This window comes from Hyaena hyaena, unplaced genomic scaffold (genome assembly GCF_003009895.1).
Source record: "Hyaena hyaena isolate Hyena2069 unplaced genomic scaffold, ASM300989v1 scaffold_71, whole genome shotgun sequence".
Classification (NCBI taxonomy): domain Eukaryota; kingdom Metazoa; phylum Chordata; class Mammalia; order Carnivora; family Hyaenidae; genus Hyaena; species Hyaena hyaena.
Genome location: NW_024080704.1, coordinates 573,782 through 595,021, shown reverse-complemented (window position 1 = coordinate 595,021; position 21,240 = coordinate 573,782). Strand labels below are relative to the sequence as shown.

Sequence of the window (21,240 nt, the reverse complement as noted above, 5' to 3'; positions counted from 1 at the left end):
GATGAAATTTAGCATATATGTAGAAACATTTATTGGAATTGTAGGGAAATTAAAGAACAAGATCTGTGGTCAACAAAGAGTATTATTACAGAGACAAGAATTTGAGCTGCTGTTTTGTTTGTTTTTCTTTATAACTCTGAACTGTTCTCCTATAACTGCAGATGTTTGTCTTCTACTTCACCTAGTTGAATTTTTGCATGCTAAAGTTAACGTTTCCACATATATTTACTATGGGAGATGTGTCTAAAATATGTTTATACATTAGCTGTTTCCGATCTCAGACTCCCAGGTAATAAAGAAGTGTCTTTGGATTTGTGAAAAGTAAATACATTCAAGGTTTCTTTCCAGGGGTGCTGGCTGGCTCAGTTGGTAAAGTACGCAACTCTTGATCTCAGGGTCGTAAGTTCAAGCCCCATGGCCCGTGTTGGGCATGAAGTCTACTAAAAGAAAAAGTAGAAGAGGAGGAGGAGGAGGAGGATTTCGATTTCTTTCCACATTCACCCTTCAGTATCTTTCTCTCATAGTTTTTACTCATATACTGACCAAACAATAATAATATTCATTTTTTTAATAAACTTTTTTGTTTTAAGTTTAATTATTTTGACAGAGAAAGAGAGGGAGGGGTAGAGGGAAGGAGAGGGAATCCCAAGCCTGCTCTACACTGGCAGCACAGAGCCCAACGAGGGGCTTGAACTCATGAAACCAAGAGTCAGATGCTTAACTAACTGAGCCACTCAGCACCCCAATAAGAACATTGATTGTACAGACTTGGTTTTGTTCGGTTATTGTTTTTGTGTTCAATCTGTGTTCATATCCTTATAATTATAAACCGTGGATCAGGAAGTATACTTCAAAAGTTTGGTACTTCTGAGGCACCTGGGTGGCTCAGTTGGTTAAGCATCCATCTTCAGCTCAGGTCATGATCTCATGGTTCCTGAGTCCAAGCCCCCACATCGGGATCTGCAGTGACAATGTGGAGGCTGCTTGGGATTCTTTTTCTCCCTCACTCTCTCTGCCGCTCCCCAACTTGTGCTTTCTCTCTGTGTCTTTCAAAATAAATAAATTTTAAAAAGATAAAAAAGCAAAGTAAAAGTTTGGTGCTTCTGAGAGACATTTTTTTTTTAATGTTTTTATTTCTAGGAGAGAGAGAGAGACAGCGTGAGCAGGGGAGGGTCAGAGAGAGAGGGAGTCACAGACTGAAACAGGCTCCAGGCTCTGAGCTGGCAGTCAGCACAGAGCCCGACGCGGGGCTCGAACCCACGAACCGTGAGATCATGATCCAAGCAAAAGTCGGACGCTCAACCGACTAAGCCACCCAGGCGCCCCTGAGAGACATTTTATTGTACATTTAAGGAATAGCTATTGTATCCTGCAAGTGAATGTTACTGTTTTTTACATCTCCTCTCAAGTGGTACTATAGTTAGAAACTTTTTTCCCCCAATATATTATTGTTTTCTGCTCTTAAGTTATAAAAATTTCCCACGGAGGATTTAAAACATGAACAAGGTACCAGCCAAAAGAAAACATTTATATCCTTAATTCTGATTTAAATTACATTCTACTTCTGCTCGTTTTTAGACCACTACAGTTAGATGATGCATTATGGGTTGGTGGGATAAACTTAACTGAATGAGGATAAAAAACATACTCAGGACAGTGTTAAGCCAATTGTTTGCCCTTGCATATATTTTCTGAAACTTAATTTCTCCAAGTCAGTTGAGAGTACAAGCAGAAGGTAAATCCTGGGCCTAGACTTTTTGCTTACAGTTCAAAGGTCATCACAAAAGTTTGAATATAAGTGAAATGATACATGAAAAATTAGAAAATACTTGAAAATAAAATAAAAATAGCATTATCAAAACTTAACGGGGTGCAGGTAAAACAGGGCTTAGAGGGAAATTTGTAGCATAAAATGCTAATACTAGAAAGGAAGAAAGGTCTTTAATCAATGTTCAAACCTTTTCACCTTAAGAAACTAGAAAAAGAAGCAAATTAAGCTAAATTAAACAGAAGGAAATGGTAAAGAATATACATCATTGAAAACGAGAACAGGAAAACAATAGAATCAATGAAACCAAAAACTGACTTTTTTTGAGATATAATTGACTCTTAACACTGTGTTAGTTTTAAATGTACAACATAACAATTTGATATATGTGTATATTGCAGAATGATTACTACAATCATTACTAACATCCATCACACACAGTTATAAAAATTTTTTTGTGATGAGAACCTTTAAGATCTGTCTTAACAACTTTCAAATATGCAATACAATATTGTTATTATAGTCCTTGTACATTGCAATCCCAGTACGTATTTATCTTATAATTGGAGGTTTGTACCTTTTGACCACCTTCACCCACTTCACCCACCCCCAATATTTTACTGAAGAAAATTCAATGGAACTGGATAGACTGGGGGAAAAAGAGAAAACACAAATTATAAGTACCAGGAATGAAAGGGTGTATGTTATAACAGACCACAGCCATTAAAAGAATGATAGGGGAATACTGCTAATAACTCTTTGTGCATAAATTTGATAACTTAGGTGAAATGGCCAAATTTTATGAAAGATTTAGTCTGCCAAACTGTACTCCAGAGAAAACAGATAATCTGAATAGTCTCACATTAAATTGTTTTTCCAGTTAAAAACCTTCCACTGTGTAGAAAACTCCAGGCCCAAATGGTTTCACTGATGAAATCTACCAAAAATTTAAAGAAGAAATAATACCAATTTTGTGAAACTTTTCCAGAACATAGAAAGCTTCTAAGTTCTTTTTTTTTTTTTTTAATGTTTTATTTATTTCTAGGAGAGAGAGAGAGAGAGAGAGACAGCGTGAGCAGGGGAGGGTCAGAAAGAGAGGGAGTCACAGACTGAAACAGGCTCCAGGCTCTGAGCTGGCAGTCAGCACAGAGCCCGACGTGGGGCTCGAACCCACGAACCACAAGATCATGACCTAAGCAAAAGTCGGACTCTCAACCGACTAAGCCACCCAGGCGCCCCGAAAGCTTCTAAGTTCTTGTTGAGGCCAGCATTACTCTGATAATAAACCAGAAAAAGACATAGTAAGAAAACTTTAGGCCACTATCCATCAAGAACATAGATGTAGAAATTCACAACAAAATGTTAAATCAAGTCCAATGATATATAAAAAGGATCATCATGACCAAGTGGGTTTATCCCAGGGGTATGTGATGGTTTAACTTTCAAAAATCAGTAGATTATAGGGGCGCCTGGGTGGCTCAGTCGGTTAAGCGTCTCTCTCTCTCAGAAATAAACATTAAAAAAAAATTTAAAAATTTAAAAAAAATCAGTTGATTATAGGGTCGCATGCCTGGCACAATTGGTAGAGCATGCAACTCTTGATCTCAGGGTTTCGAGTTCAAGTCCCACATTGGGTTTAGAGATTACTTAAAAATAGAACCTTAGGGATGCCTGGGTGACTCAGTTGAACATCAGACTCTTGACTTCGGCTCAGGTCATGTTGCCAGGTTAGTGGGATGGAGCCTCATGTTGGGCTCTGTACTGACTTGGAGCCTGCTTGGGATTCTTTCTCTCTCTCCTTCCCCCACCCCTGCTCGCATGTGCTCTTATTTTTTCTTTCATAAGTAAATAAATAAATAAACAAACAACTTTTTTTTAGTCAGTCTGTGTAATTGACCATATCAACAGATTAAAGAAGAAACATTGTATGATCGTTTCTTTCATTTAAACAAAAAATAGCTGACAGAATTCAGCCTCCCTTTATGATAAAAACTCCAGCAAAGTAAAAATAGAGGAACTTTCTCAACCTGATAAAGTTTAAAAAAAAAAAAATCCTACAATAAGATCATAGTTAATGTGAAAAATCAAGCATTGTCCCCTAAGATTGAGAACAAAGCAAGGATGTTTATTCTTACCACTCCTATTCAGTATCATTCTGGAAATCCTACTTGGTGCAATAAGGCAAGAGAAAAGAATAAAGGGCATACAAATTTGAAAAAATAAGATGATTCATTCACAGACAACAAGATGAACTACATAGAAAAATCCTGAAGAACCTACCCAAAAAAAACCAACTAGAACTAGTGAATTTAACAAGGTTGCAGGATATAAGGTCAGTATTCAAAAATGAATCATTTTATGTGGTAGCAAAAGCAGTCAAATTGAAATTTTAAAAACTTAACCGTCTACATTAGCACCAAAACATGAAAAATTCGGGTGTAAGTCTTACAAAATGTGCAAGATCTGTAGCTAAAGCAAAACCTATAAAACAATGATGAAATCAAAGAAGACCTAAATAAATGCAGAGATATACCATGTTCAGTGATTGGTATATCAGTGATTCAGTATTGCTGAGATAGGAGTTCTCTCCAAACTGATGTATAGACTTAGAACAATTACAGCAAAATCCCAGCAGAATTTTTTTTTAAATATAGAAATTGGCAAGCAGTTTCTAAAATTTATATGGAAAGGCAAATGAGCTAGAATAGGCAGATTTTAAAAAGAAGGACAAAGTTGGAAGATCTGCACTACCTGATTTCAAGATCTGGAAACCTGCGGTTGTAAAGACAGTGTGGTATTGGAGAAAAGCTAGACTTGTAGATCAATGGAGCAAATAGGGAGTCTAGAAATTGACTCATACTTGCAAAGGTGCAAAGATATTTCATGAACAAAGGATAATGGTCTTTTCGATAAATGGTGGTGGGACAATTAGACATCCATATGTAAAACCATGAAGCAAAATCTATACCTTGTACTCTGTACAAAAATTAACTCAGAATGGGTTTTAAACCCGTTTAAATGTAAAGTCAAAATTAAATAGTAATTTGATATCTGCTGTAGGCCATATTAGTAAATTACTGTATATGCTGTTTGCTGTGGGTTTAACATGTGTAGATTGCCAGTTCTTAGGAAAATAAATAATACTCCTTTCTAATCTAAAGTGATTGATTTAAATCATTGCAGATCTAATTAGCCTAGGCCTTTCATATAAAAACTAGTTGATGCGTTGGGCATCTCAGGGACCAGTCATTTGTTTAATGAGGTTCTGTTTCCCTGTGTACAGAATGGAGAAGATATCACTGAACTGTGTCTGTTACCTGGTCAGTGGTGTCAATTTAGAACTCAACAGAATAGAATTGGGATGAATTTCAAAAATCATTTGTTCTGACTCTTCTGCCTATAAAGAGAAGGTAACTGTATCAAACTTCGGTAAACTAGTTGCAGGACTAGGATTAAAGTTCAGGTGTATGTGTGTTTCTTGCTTAGGTATACCCTTCTATGATTGTGCTCTTTGGTGAAGGAGTGACAGTTAAGTAACCAAGAAGTAATGTTTCTTTATGTCCAATGTGAAATAGGATTCAAATTAACACCATTTCTTTGTTACCTGGGGATATCCTTTAGTACTGATACAGAACTCTTCTCTCTTCCCTAAAATAAATGGAGAGTAGATGATGATGTCATTGTGTGGCTGTCCACCAAGAATGATAGAGAGATGATTTAGATGGCTGAACTGCTGCTATGTGGTGAACCAAACCTGGTACCTGATTTATCAAACGCTGACTGATAACAGTCAACCTCTGCTTTCTCTTCCTTTTTTTTTTTTTTTTTAAATCATCATGACTCTGGTTTTCTGACCTGAACTACAATGTATTGTTCCCTGTAATTTAAGTACCACAACTAGCTAGATGAACACTCACTCTAAAGTTAATTTTTAATTAAATTTTTAAAATGTTTTATTTATTTCTGAGAGAGAGAGACAGCGTGAGTGTTAATTTTTAATTTAAAATATTCACTCTTAAATAATTTTCTTTGTATTTTCTTTAGGGGCCCTAGTGAAAACAGATGAGCAAGAAGTAATCAACTTTTTATTGACAACAGAAATCATCCCTTTGTGTTTGCGCATTATGGAATCTGGAAGTGAACTTTCTAAAACAGTATGTGCTTTTCAACTTACATTTTATTTTTTATTTTTTTTAATATTTTTATTTATTTCTAGGAGAGAGAGACAGCGTGAGCAGGGGAGGGTCGGAGAGAGAGGGAGTCACAGACTGAAACAGGCTCCAGGCTCTGAGCTGGCCGTCAGCACAGAGCCCGACGCGGGGCTCGAACCCACGAACCGCAAGATTATGACCTAAGCGAAAGTTGGACGCTTAACCGACTAAGCTACCCAGGCGCCCCTCAACTTACATTTTATATTTTGTTGACTCTTGGATCAGTTTATAGTCCTGGGATCATTTTCTGCCTCCCTTCAGGCTTTTAGAAACATCTATGAATATGTTTTCTCTTTTGGATAAAAATTGTTATAAAATGACCTTTTTTTTTTAATGTCTTTGTTTTATTTTGAGAGACAGGGAGCAAGCAGGGGAGGGGCAGAGAGAGAGGGAGACACAGAATCTGTAGGAGGTTCCAGGCTCTGAGCGGTCAGCACAGAGCCCGACTGGGGCTCGAACCCATGGACTGTGAGATCATGACCTGAGCCAAAGTCGGACACCTAACCAACTGGGGCACCTGCGGGGCTCAGCCGGTTGAGCATCAGGCTCTTGATTTCAGCTCAGGTCATGATCCCAGGGTCATGGAATCAAGCTCTGAGTCAGGCTCCATGCTCAGGGTAGAGTCTGTTTAGGATTTTCTCTCTCTGTCTCCTCTCTCTCTCTCTCCCCCTCTGCCCCTCTCCCTAGTTTACTCTCTCTCTCTAAAACAAACAAAACAAAACAAAATCCAGGCCCTTTAGAAGAATATAAAGTTAAACACTGGATTTTTCACTTTTCTCTGAACCCACTTCTCACCACAACATGTACAATTCCAGGACCACCTGGGTGGCTCAGTCGGTTAAGCATTCGACTTCGGCTCAGGTCATGATCTCGCGGCTCATGAGTGAGCTGTGCTGACAGCTTGGAGCCTGGAGCCTGCTTTGGATTCTGTGTCTCCATCTCTGTCTGCCCCCCTCCACTCCTCTCAAAAATAAATAAACATTTAAAAAAAAATTTTAAGTGTATATTCCAGACATTTGTTATGCACACTCAAGTGTGCTTTGAGCTTTTCTTACTTTGCACTTGAACTGTGAATGCCAGCCAGATTGGGTATAAAATTCTTATCTTTCCCTGTCAGAATTCTGTTGCCGTAGCCCTGTTGTCTTCTGATATTGAGTGTACAGTGGAATCTTGGGCCAGTGTAAGCTAATCCTTTTGTTGGGGAACTTGCCTTTTCTGTGTGGATGTATATAAGCTGCTTTTGTTATTTTCAAGTTCATTTGATAATCTATCAATTTTTTTCTGGAAGAGCATACACCTTGTGTTTCTTGTTAATTTCTATAGTTTTCTCCTTAAGTTGTTCTGCTCTTTTGCCTCAGCAACGTCAGTTATGCCATATTGTGTATCTTTCATATCTATTCTTTTCCTTTAATAATTTACGACTTTTTAAATTTCATGTCATGTGATTTTTCTCAAGGCTACTTTTCCAAGTTTCTATTTTTAGCAACATCCAACCTCTGCTCCTAAAGTATGTTTAGTCATATCGAATTAATTTAATTCAATGAATATCTATTGCTGGATTGGATGTAAGCAGATGTAATTATTTTAAACATTCAGTACAGGGGCACTTGGCTGGCTCAGTAGGAAGAGCATGCAGCTCTTCATCTTGATCACATGGTCATGAGTTCGAGCCCCACATTGGGGGTAGAGAGTAAATAGGATGCCTGGGTGGCTCAGTCATCAAACATCAGACTTAGGCTCAGGTCATGGTCTCACAATTTGTGAGTTCAAGCCCCAAATTGGGATCTGTGCTAACGGCATGGAGCCTGCTTGGGATTTGCTCTCATGCGCACTCTCTCAAAATAATTAATTTTAAAAAGTAGTAGGAAAAGTTGTACTACCCTCATTTGGAGGAGATAAGGCATAGCTAAATTTCTAAATTCCTCTTGGCCCATGGAAAAAACAACTAGGTTTTCAAACTAGGTTTATTTATTTTGAGAGAGTGTGTGTGCGAGCAGGGGAGGGGCAGAGAGAGGGAGAGAGAGAGGATCCCAAGCAGGCTCCACGCTGCCAGCACAGAGCTTAATGCAGGGCTCAGACTCACAAATTGTGTGATCATGACCTGAGCCAAAGCCAAGAGTCAGATACTTAACCAACTGGGCCACTCAGATGCCCCAAAATATCTATATTTTTAAGAAATTGTTAGTTACCCAGAATCTGCCTTTTATAGAAAATGTGAATAACAGTAGTACCTACCTCACAGGTTTATTGTGAAATAAGATGAGGCATGTTATGCCTGTAGGAAAAATTCTGGCACATAGTGTTCACTATGGTAATGTGTATTATGAATCTTCTTTATGCATATCTTGAGAGTAAGTTGTACATAATATCAGGGTCTCTGCTTAATTTTCTTATTCACAGTTATTCCCAGGAGATGAATCAACATTTGGAAGACAAATCTGAGCAACGTTTTAGACTCCTTAATTTTGTTTTACTCCAGGTTGCCACGTTCATCCTCCAGAAGATCCTTTTAGATGACACAGGTTTGGCATATATATGTCAGACATATGAGCGTTTCTCCCACGTTGCCATGATCTTGGTGAGTTCTTTCATCTCTCTCTATCCCCCTTACAGTTACTTGTGATTACACAGCTAAGCCCCTTTTGTAGTTGACACTGAACAGCATTCTGGAACCTTCTATAATGATTCTTGAAATGTCTGATCTCTGATGTCAACTAGAATTATTTTGTGTTTTGTGTGTTTTTTCCTACCCCACACCATTTTGGGGGAAAATAGGGTAAGATGGTCCTGCAGCTATCCAAAGAGCCTTCCGCCCGTCTGCTGAAGCATGTAGTGAGATGTTACCTTCGACTCTCAGATAATCCCAGGTAAACATTTACAGGATTTATGGGGCTTTGAGGAAATACTCTGGGTGAATGGTTGCCCTGTCTCGTGGCATAGCTCCTTTATCTTCTGGGTAAGCAATGGATATAACTAAGTTAATCTGATAGAACTTAATTAAATCCTTTTAAAATCTAAAGTGCTGAATTTAAAAATCCATCAGAGGATCTGCCTGGGTAGCTGAGTCAGTTAAATGTCCAACGCTTGATCTCAGCTCAGGTCATGATCCCACAGTTGGTGAGTTCAAGCTTCATATCAGGCTCTGCACTGATGGTACGGAGCCTGTTTGAGAGTCTGTCTCTCCTTCTCTCTGCCCCCTCATCTGCTTGTGTGCGCGCGCGCTCTCTCTCTCTCTCTCTCTCTCTCTCTCAGAATAAATAAATAAATAAAAACTTAAAAATAAAAAAGCATCAGAGTTTTGGGGGTACTTGGCTGGCTCAGCTGGTAGAGCATCCAGCTCTTGATCTCAGGGTCATGAGCTCAGGCCCCATGTTGAGCATAGAGCTTACTTAAAAAAAATAATAACAATAAGAGTTTTGTCTCCCCATTGTGACTCTTGTGCCCTCCTCTAAAAGTTCAGAGAATCTAGTCCGTTTCCAGCAAACCTTATGATACATTACTTCTGTGGTTTGAGCTTTCTATTGCTGCTTCAGGTGCTCAGAAAGAGAAGTATATTTTCAAAGCTCTCTTAAGAAAGGAATGGAGCTCACAGGGCTCTTGAATTATATTTTCAGTTTTCTCTGATTCCTGTAAAGTCCTTGAGCTAATTATTTTATTTTCTATGTTCATAATCTTTCTGTCAGAAATCATACATTGTAGATATGATGCATTTTAGAAATGTTTGACCTTTTGCTTTGTAAATCCATAATTCATGCTGAAAGCCACTTGCTCAGGTTCTGCTAAACCACATAATGGAACAATTTCTGTGTTCCTAGGAATGGGGATAACTCGATTTAATGTGAACACAGCCTTCTCCCACTGAGGTTGTTCAAGTCCTGGCTATTTCTTCGACCATTTTGTCCTTTTGTCCTGTTCTTCAGTGGTTCCTATTTCCATCAGTTTGGAAATATGTTTATTTAAGATTCTACTTGTACAGGGGTGCCTGGGTGGCTTAGTCGGTTAAGCGTCCGACTTTCGCTTAGGTCATGATCTCGCAGTTCGTGGGTTCGAGCCCCGCGTCGGGCTCTGTGCTGACTGCCAGCTCAGAGCCTGGAGCCTTTTTCAGAGTCTGTGACTCTCTCTCTCTCTGACCCTCCCCTGCTCACGGTGTCTGTCTGTCTGTCTGTCTCTCTCTCTCTCTCTCTCTCTCTCCTAGAAATAAATAAAAATATTTTTTAAAAAATAAAATAAATAAAATTCTACTTGTATGAAGAAATTAGAACAAAAGCCATACATAACTTTATTCAAAACAGCTGTATAAATCATTAACGTTTACCTTTTTAAGGTTTTCAGATTGATTTTCCTCTGGTTATCTTTTAAAGAAAATGATACATTTAAAAGTTCATCTGATAATGTTGCCGCCATAGTTTTGTTTTTACTTCTCATCTTTTATTAAACATTTTAACTATGAAACTGAAGCAGGGGTCTAGCTGACTCAGTCAGTAGAGCATGCAACTCTTGATCTTGGAGTTGTGCGTGCAAGCCCCACATTGGGCATAGAGCTTACTTTAAAAAACAATAAAGGGAAAGAAAAAAAGAAACTGAAGCAGTTTTTGGAAAGGCACAAATTTATATTGATTCAGAATTAAGATTCATTAATTTATCATACTATGAGTCAAGTCATCTCCCCTATTCATGTACTGATTTTAGAAATGTTTCACTTACTGTAACCCATCTATTTCTGTCATGAGCATATTGACAGTATTTATTGTAATAAATCAGAAAGCATGGGGCATCTGGGTGGCTCAGTCAGTTAGGCGACCAACTTCGGCTCAGGTCATGATCTCACAGTTTGTGAGTTTGAGCCCTGCATCAGTCTCTGTGAGGACTGCTCAGATCCTGGAGCCTGCTTCAGATTCTGTGTCTCCCTCTCTCTCTGCCCCTCCCCTGCTCACACTCGCTCTCTCTCTCTCTCTCTCTCTCAAAAATAAACATTTTAAAAAATTTATAAATAAGAAACCAGTTGGAATTCGGGTGAACTCTTGCACCATTTCATTCCATTTTGTTTTATCATGAAATTCCACATTGAGGCCTCATTCTGAAAGTATTCACAGACGACAGATCCTGGAGACTTCTGAGCCCATGTTTAATACAAGTTTTAAAGAATTTTAATGGATTAAGATACCTTGACTGAACTTCATATGAACTCCCAGGATTCTGCATGTGTATATCTAAGACAGAACCTCTTCCCTTTCCCCCAAATGTGGATTTATTTGCTGGTCTCCCCTGTTGGCTTGTTTGTCTCTGGTGTAGGGCACGTGAAGCGCTCAGGCAGTGCCTCCCTGACCAGCTGAAGGACACGACCTTTGCCCAGGTGCTAAAAGACGACACCACCACGAAACGCTGGCTTGCACAACTGGTGAAGAACCTGCAAGAGGGTCAGGTCACCGATCCCCGGGGTATCCCCCTGCCCCCTCAGTGATCCTCTCCTGCTCCCTTCCACTGCTCCCCCACATTGGGGACAGGAGGGGGAACCTGCGAGGAAAACAGCTCAGGTTTTACCGCCGACCGGGAATAGACAACCTCAACGCTGAACTGCACTGGAGAAAAGGGGCAAGGTGACCCCATTTGAGGAGTGTGGGCTGCCATCTCAGGCCGCCTCCAGGACCTGGGCTCCCTCCACTCCTCCCAGGAGATGGGCTCCTGACACAGCAGTCTGCCACCACAGCTCCAGGAGGGTGTCAACACCAGCAAATGCTGTGTCTGCAGCATGCCCGAGATGGCCCTTCTCCCCCACCTCTACCAGCCACTGGCAGGGAGATGGGGCAAGGTGGCGGCGACAGCACGGTAGGCATGCTGAACGCCTGGGACCAAGCCAGGTGGCATTTTTTTATTTTGCCTTCCTGGAAGACTCAAGATGTGTCTCTTCATCCTCTCTCTCAGTATTTGTTTACTTTGGTCTTTTGTTTTAATGTCAGAGAGAGGTATGTTTAGTGGACACAAGCTGTAATACTCAGCAAAACTTTGTCAATTGGCACTGTTTACAAATCTGTTAGCTGCATAAGCTTAATAAAAGTTGGTCTGGGCATTACATCCCCTCTAGCAGGCCAATAGCTGCATGAACTGTGGGGAGGAATGGGAGGCAGGGGAGAAACAAAGCCAAAGGACAACAGGACCCCACCGCCTCTTTCCCTTCCCTTTCTATTCTTCTGCCCCCCTGTTCTGGATGCCACAAGGACCCTAACCTTGACTCTGGCTCTAGCTGCTAACTTTTTCCAAATCTCTGTGTTTTTCCTTTTTTACATCCCTCCTATTAAAACTTCAACAGGTGTTTTAATTCATCAGGCTGTCCTAGAAGAGTATTGTATTGGGGGAGAAGAGACAGCAGTGGACCTCTCCTTTAATTCCAGTCCTTGGAGAGATTTTCTGGGTGACTTTTAAAGGGGAGGTGTGTGGGATCAAGGTGATAAGTTACTCGATCCCATTCTTTGCTTTAGTAGGTCTTCCTGCAGCTCCATCTGTCTTCATAATTGTACTCAAAGTGGTATTAGCTGAATGAACTCACTCAAGATTTAAGACGGAGGACTGCTTCACTTAAATCTTTTTTTTTTTTCTTTTTTTTGACACATTCCCAGTTGGTCTCTGGGAATTACAGGGTTGACATTAAAATATTTCCATTTGTTCATATTGTGTCTGAGAGTCCCCCTTCTCTTTGGAGCTCTAGTTGATTCTTCACAGCACATTGGCATGAATCTGTAACACAGTGTAGACTGCCTTGCTTTCCTCTAGTCCTTCCCCCTGCCAACACCTGCTTGCTCCAATCCCCATTTCCAATCATAGATGGGATTATTAATCCTAGTCTAGAGAAAGACAGTATTTTCTGTCCACATCTCACACAAATGAAGATGCCTCTGAGTAAGTTGGACGAGGTGGCGGCGGGGGGGGGAGGCTGGAGGGACAAGCTCAGAGAAACCTTCGCAGAGGCAGTTTTGCCAACATGAGGGCTCTTTCGAGCCGACTTGTCAAGCCGGTCTCGTTAGTTGGCTTCTGTCTCTTTAGAACCAAGAAAGTAGTCCTTGAGTAGCCTAGACATAGAAAGGGTAGAATAAGCACTTACTCCCCTGCCTTCCGAAAATGAAGAGGAGAACCAGGTCAGCTCTCAGTCTCAAGCCTGAAGAGAAGAGGTCTTGGAGAAAGCAGAGAACAACACGGACCAGATAGACGTCTGGACTTCGTTCAGCCCTGCGTCCGTGATCTGGAGAGTCCAGCCAAGGTGTCCCTGATATTTGCCAACTGCCTTCCTGCCGAGCCAAAGTTTTCTTGCTCCCCCTCCTCTGAGGAAGCAGCTGAGGCCCAGGGCCTTGCTCCCTGGGAAATTCTCTTCTCTCTCCATCTTTTGGTGCGTTGGCCCTGTTACTGTGCCAATAGTGTCTTGAGTCCTGTTCCATCTATTCTCAGCTGGTCTTGGGCCGAACACAGGAGTTGGGGGAAGGGTGAAAATGGGTATTATTCCTTGTAGTTGATCCTGATGCCTTATGTGTATAAAGAGACCCCTTCCCTTCAGTTTTTGTTTTCCATCCCTCTCACACCCTAACAGGATTGAAATAAAACCTTGTTTCTGTTTTTATAAAAATAATTTTTCCTTTAAACGAGACTTGATTTTGTCAATGTCTAGATATCTAGACACTCTGGTCACATGATCCTTGTCACCCCTGCCTCTGCCATCTGTTCATCTACACAAACACGCTGTTCTGCCAAGAGAGCAGTGATGGTTCCTTTGTGGCTAGGTCCCTTGGGAAGAGTCCTGCTGATGTGTCAAAGCTGCTTGGGAGACTGGGGTGGTGCCCTTAATCTGGTAAAATGTCTTTTGCTGAAATGGAACCTCACTCCTGCCTGTAGTGGCCAGAACTTAATATGGGAGAGACTCCTTACTGTCTATAGCATTCCCTTGCTCACTCTCCCTGCTGCTCAAAGGCTGAGAGAAGTGGGGGGAGATAAAGTTATTGCTGTCAAAAGTCCAAGTAAAACATTTGGAATAGGAAAGAAAAGAATGAAATGAAATTCCTGAATGCTGTGGAATTTTTTTTTTAAAGATTTTAATACATTTAAAAAGTTGATCTAACAGGTAAGTTGAACAACACCTAACTTAATTGACATATAGAGCACTACACTCAAAACCAACCGTATACATATTGTCTTCAATTATGCCAGAAGTGTTTACCAAAACCGGTCACAGCACACCATCAACCCTCAAAATTTTTCAGAAAAGATTAAAATGTCCTCTGAACACTTAATTCTCTGGAATTAAGTTAGGGAAAAGAAAACTGGAAAGTCCAAAACTTTTAAAAGCAAGCAGTACAGTTGTAAGTAACCCATGGGTCACAGAAGAAATCACAAATGAAATTAGAAAAAAAACTTCTGATAACCATATCAAAACCAGTAAAGTAATACTTATTACTTTAAATTCACATATTACATATTATAGAAGAAAGGATGAAGTAAGTGATCTAAGTTTTATGTCAAACTGGGAAAGGATAGCAATTTCAAAAAAATAGAGAAAAATACAAAACAGGCAAAAGTCAACGAAATAGAAAACATGCAACAAAGGAAATGAAGTAGGAAGTCATTCCCTTGAGAACATCAATAAAATTGACAAACCCTTATAGACCTTAGATCACAAAAAAAATGTTAGAAAAGGGGGAGCACCTGGGTGGCTCAGTCAAATGTCTGACTTGGTTTTGGCTCAGGTCATGATCTTGTGGCCATGAGATCAAGTCCCTGGTCACGCTGTGCCCTGAGCCAAGTGGAGCCTGCTTGGGATTCTCTCTTTCCCTCTCTCTACCCCTCCCCAACTCATGCACACACACTCTCAAAACATTAAAAAAAATCACATTTTGGCTTTTAAAAAAGGGAAAAGGATATCACTCAGATCTTAACACACTCACCAATCTTCCATAAAGTTCCAGAGACAATAGAATTAGGGAACAGGTCCCCATTCACTTTTGAAGCCATCAAAATCTATCAAGGATATCCCAAAGGAAAATCAAGGGCTGAACTCTTCTATAAATGTGGAAGGAATATTCCCAGGAAGAAATCGGCAAATCAAGTCTAGCAATATATACAAATGATAATGCACTATACTTAATCTCGGTTTACTGTAAAATTACTAGATTGATTCAACACTTGAAAACTAATCAATGCAATTCACATAATCAACTGAATAAGAAAAACTACACAATTGTCTAGACAGATGTACAAAAGAATACTATCAAATTCAATACCTATTCTGATTAAAAGAAGAACAAATTTTGAAAACCAGAAATAGAAGGGCTTCTTAATCTAATGTATCAACAAAAACTCTACAGTAAACCTCTCAATGAAAAAGTACTGAAATCCTCTTCCATAACGTGATCAAGACAAAGATGTCTACTCATCACCCAAGCCTCTGTGCTGAGCCAAGAAAATAAAAGGATAGTAAAGGGAAAAAAGTATCTGAAACACACTGTATACATTGATAACCCAAAAGAATCTCCAAACTCAGAATTTAATGGATTTAGCAAGGTCCTGGAATACAAAGTCAATATGCAAAAAACAAAAAAGCATTTCTAAATATAACAAAATTGGAATTTCAAAAATATTTATAATGGGGGTGACTGGCTGGCTCAGAACAGCATGTGACTTTTTAAGTTTATTAATTTTTGAGTAATCTCTACACCCAACATGGGGCTTGGACTGTTAATCTCAGGGTTGTGAGTTTGAGCCCCATGGTGGGTGTAGAGAAGGGCTACCAAAAGATACGCAGAAGCTTTACATTGAAAACAAGGGGCACCTAGGTGGCTCAGTCGGTTAAGCACCTGACTTTGGCTTGGGTCATGACCTCACAGTTTGTGAGTTTGAGCCCCAGGCTGAGCTCTGCAGTGACTGTGGAGCACGCTTGGGATTCTCTCTCTCTCCCTCTCTTTGCTCCTCCCCCACTTGTGCTCTCTGCCTCTCTCAAAATAAATAAACTTTGTAAAAAATTTTTTAACTTTAAAAAAATTTTGTTAATGTTTTATTTATTTCTGAGAGAGAGAGAGAGAGACAGCGTGAGCAGGAGAGGGTCAGAGAGAGAGGGAGACATCGAATCTGAAACAGGCTCCAAGCTCTGAGCTGACTGTCAGCACAGAGCCCGACGCGGGGCTCAAACCCACGAATCGTGAGATCATGACCTGAGCGAAAGCCGGAGACCCAACCGACTGAGCCACTCAGGTGCCCCTAAAATTTTTTAACATTCATTTTTGAGAGACAGAGCGAGCAGGGGAAGGGCGGAGAGAGAGGGAGACACAGAATCGGAAGAAGGCTCCAGGCTCTGAGCTGTCAGCACAGAGCCCAACACAGGGCTTGAACCCACAAACCATGAGATTATGACCTGAGCCAAAGATGCTTAACCAACTGAGCCACCTAGGCACTCTTTTTTTTTTTTTTTTTAATGTTTATTCATTTTTGAGAGAGAGTAGGGGAGGGGTGGAGAGAGAGAGGGAGATACCATTTGTATTTTTTGTTCTAACTTCCATCATCTTGTCCTCTGGTTCATTTTATACTTCCTTGTTTCCCTTCCCCTTTGTTTTTTTGTTTTATTTTGTTTTTTTGTTTTGTTTTGTTTTGTTTTTAGAGAAATGGCTATATATTCTCTGGCTTTTGAAGTTGCATATCCTGGCTTTTAATTCCATAAGTGGTCTCTTATTGATTATTTTTAAAGTGGAATTTAATATTTTGAGAAGCGTTTCTGACCGCAAAGAAGATGGGCTTCATTTCCGAAGTTTGAATAGTTAGGCTGGACAGACTGGGGAACTGACTCTAGTCCTAAGAAGCAAGATTTTAAGGCTTCTCCACTGTGTATCAGAAGAGTCTATATTTGATTGTGTGGTAGCAGGACAGGACGGTGTTTAGGTGTCCCTCTTTGCCAGCTGCCCCTTCATTTCAATTTAGGGCTTCTGGGCCTTTCCTGGGCATGGTTCCCAGAAAATCCCTCTGCTGCTGCTGCCATGATCAAGTTTCTGGATCTGTTAATAATAGACAACAGCGGGGAAGGGCCAGGATCATTATGGACATAGGAACGACCAAATCACAGGGACAGTTCCTGAACCGGGGCCCTGTCTGTCCGCTCCCTCCCTCTATAGAGCATCCTGCCGTGGACACGTCTTCTAAGCCACTGTTTGGACCGTTCTAACCTTGTGATGGTCTCCCATGTGCCTGCCCCCAAAATGAGAGCACATGATCTGGGGAATGTTAGTATGAAAAAGACTATCTGAGATCTGAACTCTCCTAGGAAATCCAGGAGGAATGATAATACCCCTCACCAAGGGAAGAAGGGAAGAAATTGGGCAGCAAGTAGGTGAGGCAAATAGAAAGAGGCAAACCACATATAACCCAAGGGTGTAGACGAAGTGAGGAATGTGAAACAAAAGTGTGGAAAACTAAGGATGTGATGATGTTAGGGGAGTAGAAATGGGAGAGAAAGACAAGCATATGAGACAGGGGCTCTGTTAAGTAAAAGCTGAAGCCAGCACCATTTAAGTTGTGGTGCTCTCTTAATCGTCTATTCCCCATGAACAGCCTCTGGCCTCCGTCCTCAGCCTCCCCACCCTGTATACTCCTCTTCCTTTATCAAAATCTGCTCTCAGAGGCACCAGGCTGGCTCTGTTGGAAGAGCATGTGAATCTTGATCTCAGGGTCCTGAGTTCAAGCCCCATATTGGATGTAGAAATTTTTCAAAATCAAAAACAAAAAACCTGCTCTCTGAAGAATATGGAAACAACTTATAAACTGTGGGAAAACAATAAAATGTCAGAAATTAACACTTGCCAAAACTGGAAACCCTCTTATTGTAACAGACATAGAAAACTACATAAAGAAAATGTATATAGTTAGGGGTCCCTGGCTGGCTCAGTCAGTAGAGCATGTGACTCTTGATCTCAGGGTTGCAAGTTTGAGCCTCACGTTGGGTGTAGACATTACTTTAAGGGGTGCCTGGGTGGCTCAGTTGGTTAAGTGTCCGACTTCAGCTCAGGTCATAATTTCATGGTTTGTGGGTTCCAGCCCCGCATCGGGCTCTGTGCTGCCAGCTCAGAGCCTGGAGTCTGTTTCGGATTCTGTGTCTCCCAATCTTTCTGACCCTCTCCTGCTCAAGCTGTCTCTCTCTCTCTCTCTCTCTCAGAAATAAATAAAACATTAAAAGATAATTAAAAAATAAAATAAAATTACTGGGGCACCTGAGTGGCTCAGTCAGTTAAGCGTCTGACTTCAGCTCAGGTCATGATCTCTTAGTTTGTGAGTTCAAGCCCCGCGTCAGGCTCTGCACTGACAGCTCAGAGCCTGGATCCTCCTTCATATTCTGTGTCTCCCTCTCTCTCTCTCTCTCTGTCCCCTCTGTTGATCATGTTGTCTCTCTCTCAAAAATAAATAAACAGAAATGTTTTAAATAATAAAATTACTTTAAAAGAAAGAAAGAGGAAGGAAGCAAGGAAGGAAGGGAGGGAGGAAGGAAGGAAGGAAGGAAGGAAGGAAGGAAGGAAGGAAGGAAGGAAGGAAGGAAGGAAAGAGAGAGAGAGAAAAAAGAAAAAGAAAGAAAGAAAGAAAGAGAAAGAAAGAAAAAAAGAAAGGGTGCCTAGGTGACTCAGGTTCTAAGCATCTGACTTGAGCTCAGGTCATGATCTCAGTGTTTCTGAGTTCGAGTCCCACATCAGGTGATCTCCAAATCCACATCGGGTGAGCTCCAGCCCTGTATCAGGTAAGCCCTGCTTCTCTCTCTCTCTCTCTCTCTCCCTCTTTCTCTCTGCCCCTCTCTCACTTGCACTCTTTCTCTCTCTCAAAAAAGAAAAACAAATGTATCATTGAATAAGTTATAAAGGGAAGAGCGTTGTTAGCTCCCAGGACTAGAAAATAGAACTCAGCCAACCATTTCAGAAGCCAGCTATGAATATGGTCCCGTCACAACTCTCCTTCCTCCCACAAGTAACCACAATCCTGACATTTATGGTAATCACTTAGGAGGATTTTATTTTAATGGGACTAAAGGTTTAGCTATAAATAACCACTAATGGTAGAATTTAGGTCCTTGAGGGGTGTTTGGGGGAGCCATGAGAGGTAACCATATCTCAGCACACTTAAAATCACATCATTTCATACAGTTAGCTCCCTCTGTGCCTATGATTAAAACACACCTCCCTGGAAAAGGATCCCCAGAAGTCTAAGTCCTGGGTTGTGCCCTGTGCCCTCAGCTGCCTGATTCCCATCCGCTGGTCCAGAAAGCTCTATACCCCACAGCCTTTCCAAGGCAGAGCAGAAGTAGGTCCCAGCTCACGGTGCTTGGGAGAGTGCCAGAGCCTGTTTGTCTCCGCCTCCGACGTGTGAGTCCAGGACATTGCCTAGACTTCTCTGGGCCTCAGTCTCTCCGTGTGAGGTATGGAGCCATAATAAAGCCTTGCACAATTTAGGGGCGCCTGGGTGGCTCAGTCAGTTAAGTGTCTGACTTTGGCTCAGGTCATGATCTTGTGGTTTGTGGGTTAGAGCGTAGGGCTCTGTGCTGACAGCTCAGAGCCTGGAGCCTGTGTCGGATTCTGTATCTCCTTCTCTCTCTACCCTCTCCCCACTTGCTCTCTCTCTCTCTCTCTTTCTCTGTCTCTCTCTCAAAAATAAATAAACATTTAAAAAAATTTTTAACACATTTTAGTAAAGCCTTTTATAATTCCTAAATTGGTCCCTCTTCCTCAGTGTTGGTTTCTATTTCAGCCACCTATTCATTCACCTTGCAAGAAGCTCATTACCTTTCTTTCCCCCGTGGGTGTCTCTCCAATCTTGTGCTCCACTTTTTTGCCCTTGATTCTTACATACGAATTCGTGCCATCTCTGCACACATCTTTATAAACACGCATCCATGTCCTTGCACATTGGAGGTGCTGAACAAATGTTCGCAGAATGAATAAATGTAAAGGAAGAACAAATGAGTTGTTTGATGCGTTTATGCGTGCAAGTCCTTCAATATTTAGCAAGGGCCCAAAATAGGCAGAGATATTAACCTGTCCCTTTCCACTCTTCTCCTCTCCTCCCTTTCTCCTCATCTTCCTCCTTTCCCACCCTATTTCTTTTTTCCTTTCCCTGTGCCACAGAGCTAGACTGAGAGCCCTGAAAGACACAGCAGCAGACCGGCGGAACAGACACCCTGGAAAGGAGCCAGATGAAATAAGGGCAGAGACAGCCGGTCAACATGCCGGGAGAAACTGCGGACTGAAAAGCCGTGATTCACGGAGCACCGCCACGCAGACACTCCTTGGGTTTCACTTTGAGAGCCGCTGCAGGACTGGGGTCAGGGAGGGCAGCCATCAAGATGAAGGGCGGCTAGGCTCCTCCTCCCTTAATCCTTTTCTACCCACCCCTCCCCCAAAACCCCCTGGCGATGACCTGTGTCCTGGGCCTTTAAGAGTTGGAAGGGCCGGACCCAGGAGAGAGCTCACACCTCTCCCCACCCTACTCCTTCCTTTCGGCTGCGAGTCGGCCGGTCAGAGCAGTAAACTGCAGAAAAGAGGAGGAAGGCAGCGGAGCGGGGAGCGGAGCGAGAGGAGCAAAGAATCCAGCTGGGTTTCCTCCGCCCACAGGAGAGGGCATCGCAGAGCTCACAGACACAGGACTGCTCTCCTGCCCACGGTAAGGGCCCGGGGCCTCCGACCAGCCTCTGCTCCAAGCTCTGCCCTGCCTAGGTGCCGGCCTCTGCCCCCCACATGCTTATCCACCCTGATTAAATCGTACCCCAGACTCCTTAGCCATAACAGGTCTGCAAGACTCCTACCTCCCGGTTCTCCCTAGCTCATCCCCTCTGATTTACCGTTTTCCTCCCTGGCTGTGGCAGTCACCTCTTTATATGGGGACCTCTTAGCCCCCCAGGGCTGCCCCTCAGAGTCGAGCCCCACCCTAGTAAGGGAAGAGAGAGCATTGGAGTAGCCACGCTTTAGCACAGATGAATTAACAGAATGTTGAGGATTACCAAAGACCCAAGGAAGAGTATAGAAACTATAGAGTTAGGAGATTTCCTTAGAAAGAGCCCAGGTTTGAGTTCCGTACCTGTTCTCAGCCTGCTCGATGGGCCAGGGCAGCTTGCTGGCATGCCCGGGTGCTGTGCCGGGAAGCGCACCTGCTTCTAGTCCGGACTCTGCCTTTAACTAGCTATGCGACTCCGGACAGCAGCTTCCTGAGCTGGGATAGGAATTCAGGGTTTCCCGACTTACTTGTGTGTGGGGGCTTCTTTTT

General features: G+C 41.8%; 2 protein-coding genes and 1 long non-coding RNA gene across 3 annotated transcripts in view; 2 read left to right on the top strand and 1 right to left on the bottom strand.

The window, feature by feature from the left end:
- CNOT9 (CCR4-NOT transcription complex subunit 9) overlaps positions 1 to 13,403 on the top strand; it is a 29,200-nt gene extending 15,797 nt beyond the window's left edge. Inside the window, exons 5-8 of the mRNA XM_039233186.1 lie at positions 5,813 to 5,922; positions 8,459 to 8,557; positions 8,755 to 8,846; positions 11,272 to 13,403. Coding sequence (XP_039089117.1) covers positions 5,813 to 5,922; positions 8,459 to 8,557; positions 8,755 to 8,846; positions 11,272 to 11,440 — 470 coding nt within the window. The 3' untranslated portion in view covers positions 11,441 to 13,403. The remainder of the gene's footprint in view (positions 1 to 5,812; positions 5,923 to 8,458; positions 8,558 to 8,754; positions 8,847 to 11,271) is intronic.
- Positions 156 to 21,178, bottom strand: LOC120232450. Its single transcript, XR_005528571.1, has 3 exons — positions 21,055 to 21,178; positions 19,764 to 19,895; positions 156 to 437 (listed from the first exon to the last, which is right to left on the bottom strand). It is a non-coding gene; the product is annotated as an uncharacterized LOC120232450 (long non-coding RNA).
- The window catches only part of PLCD4 (phospholipase C delta 4), a 25,618-nt gene continuing 24,906 nt past the window's right edge, over positions 20,529 to 21,240 (top strand). Inside the window, exon 1 of the mRNA XM_039233185.1 lies at positions 20,529 to 20,640. The gene's annotated coding sequence lies outside the window, so the exon portion shown is untranslated. The remainder of the gene's footprint in view (positions 20,641 to 21,240) is intronic.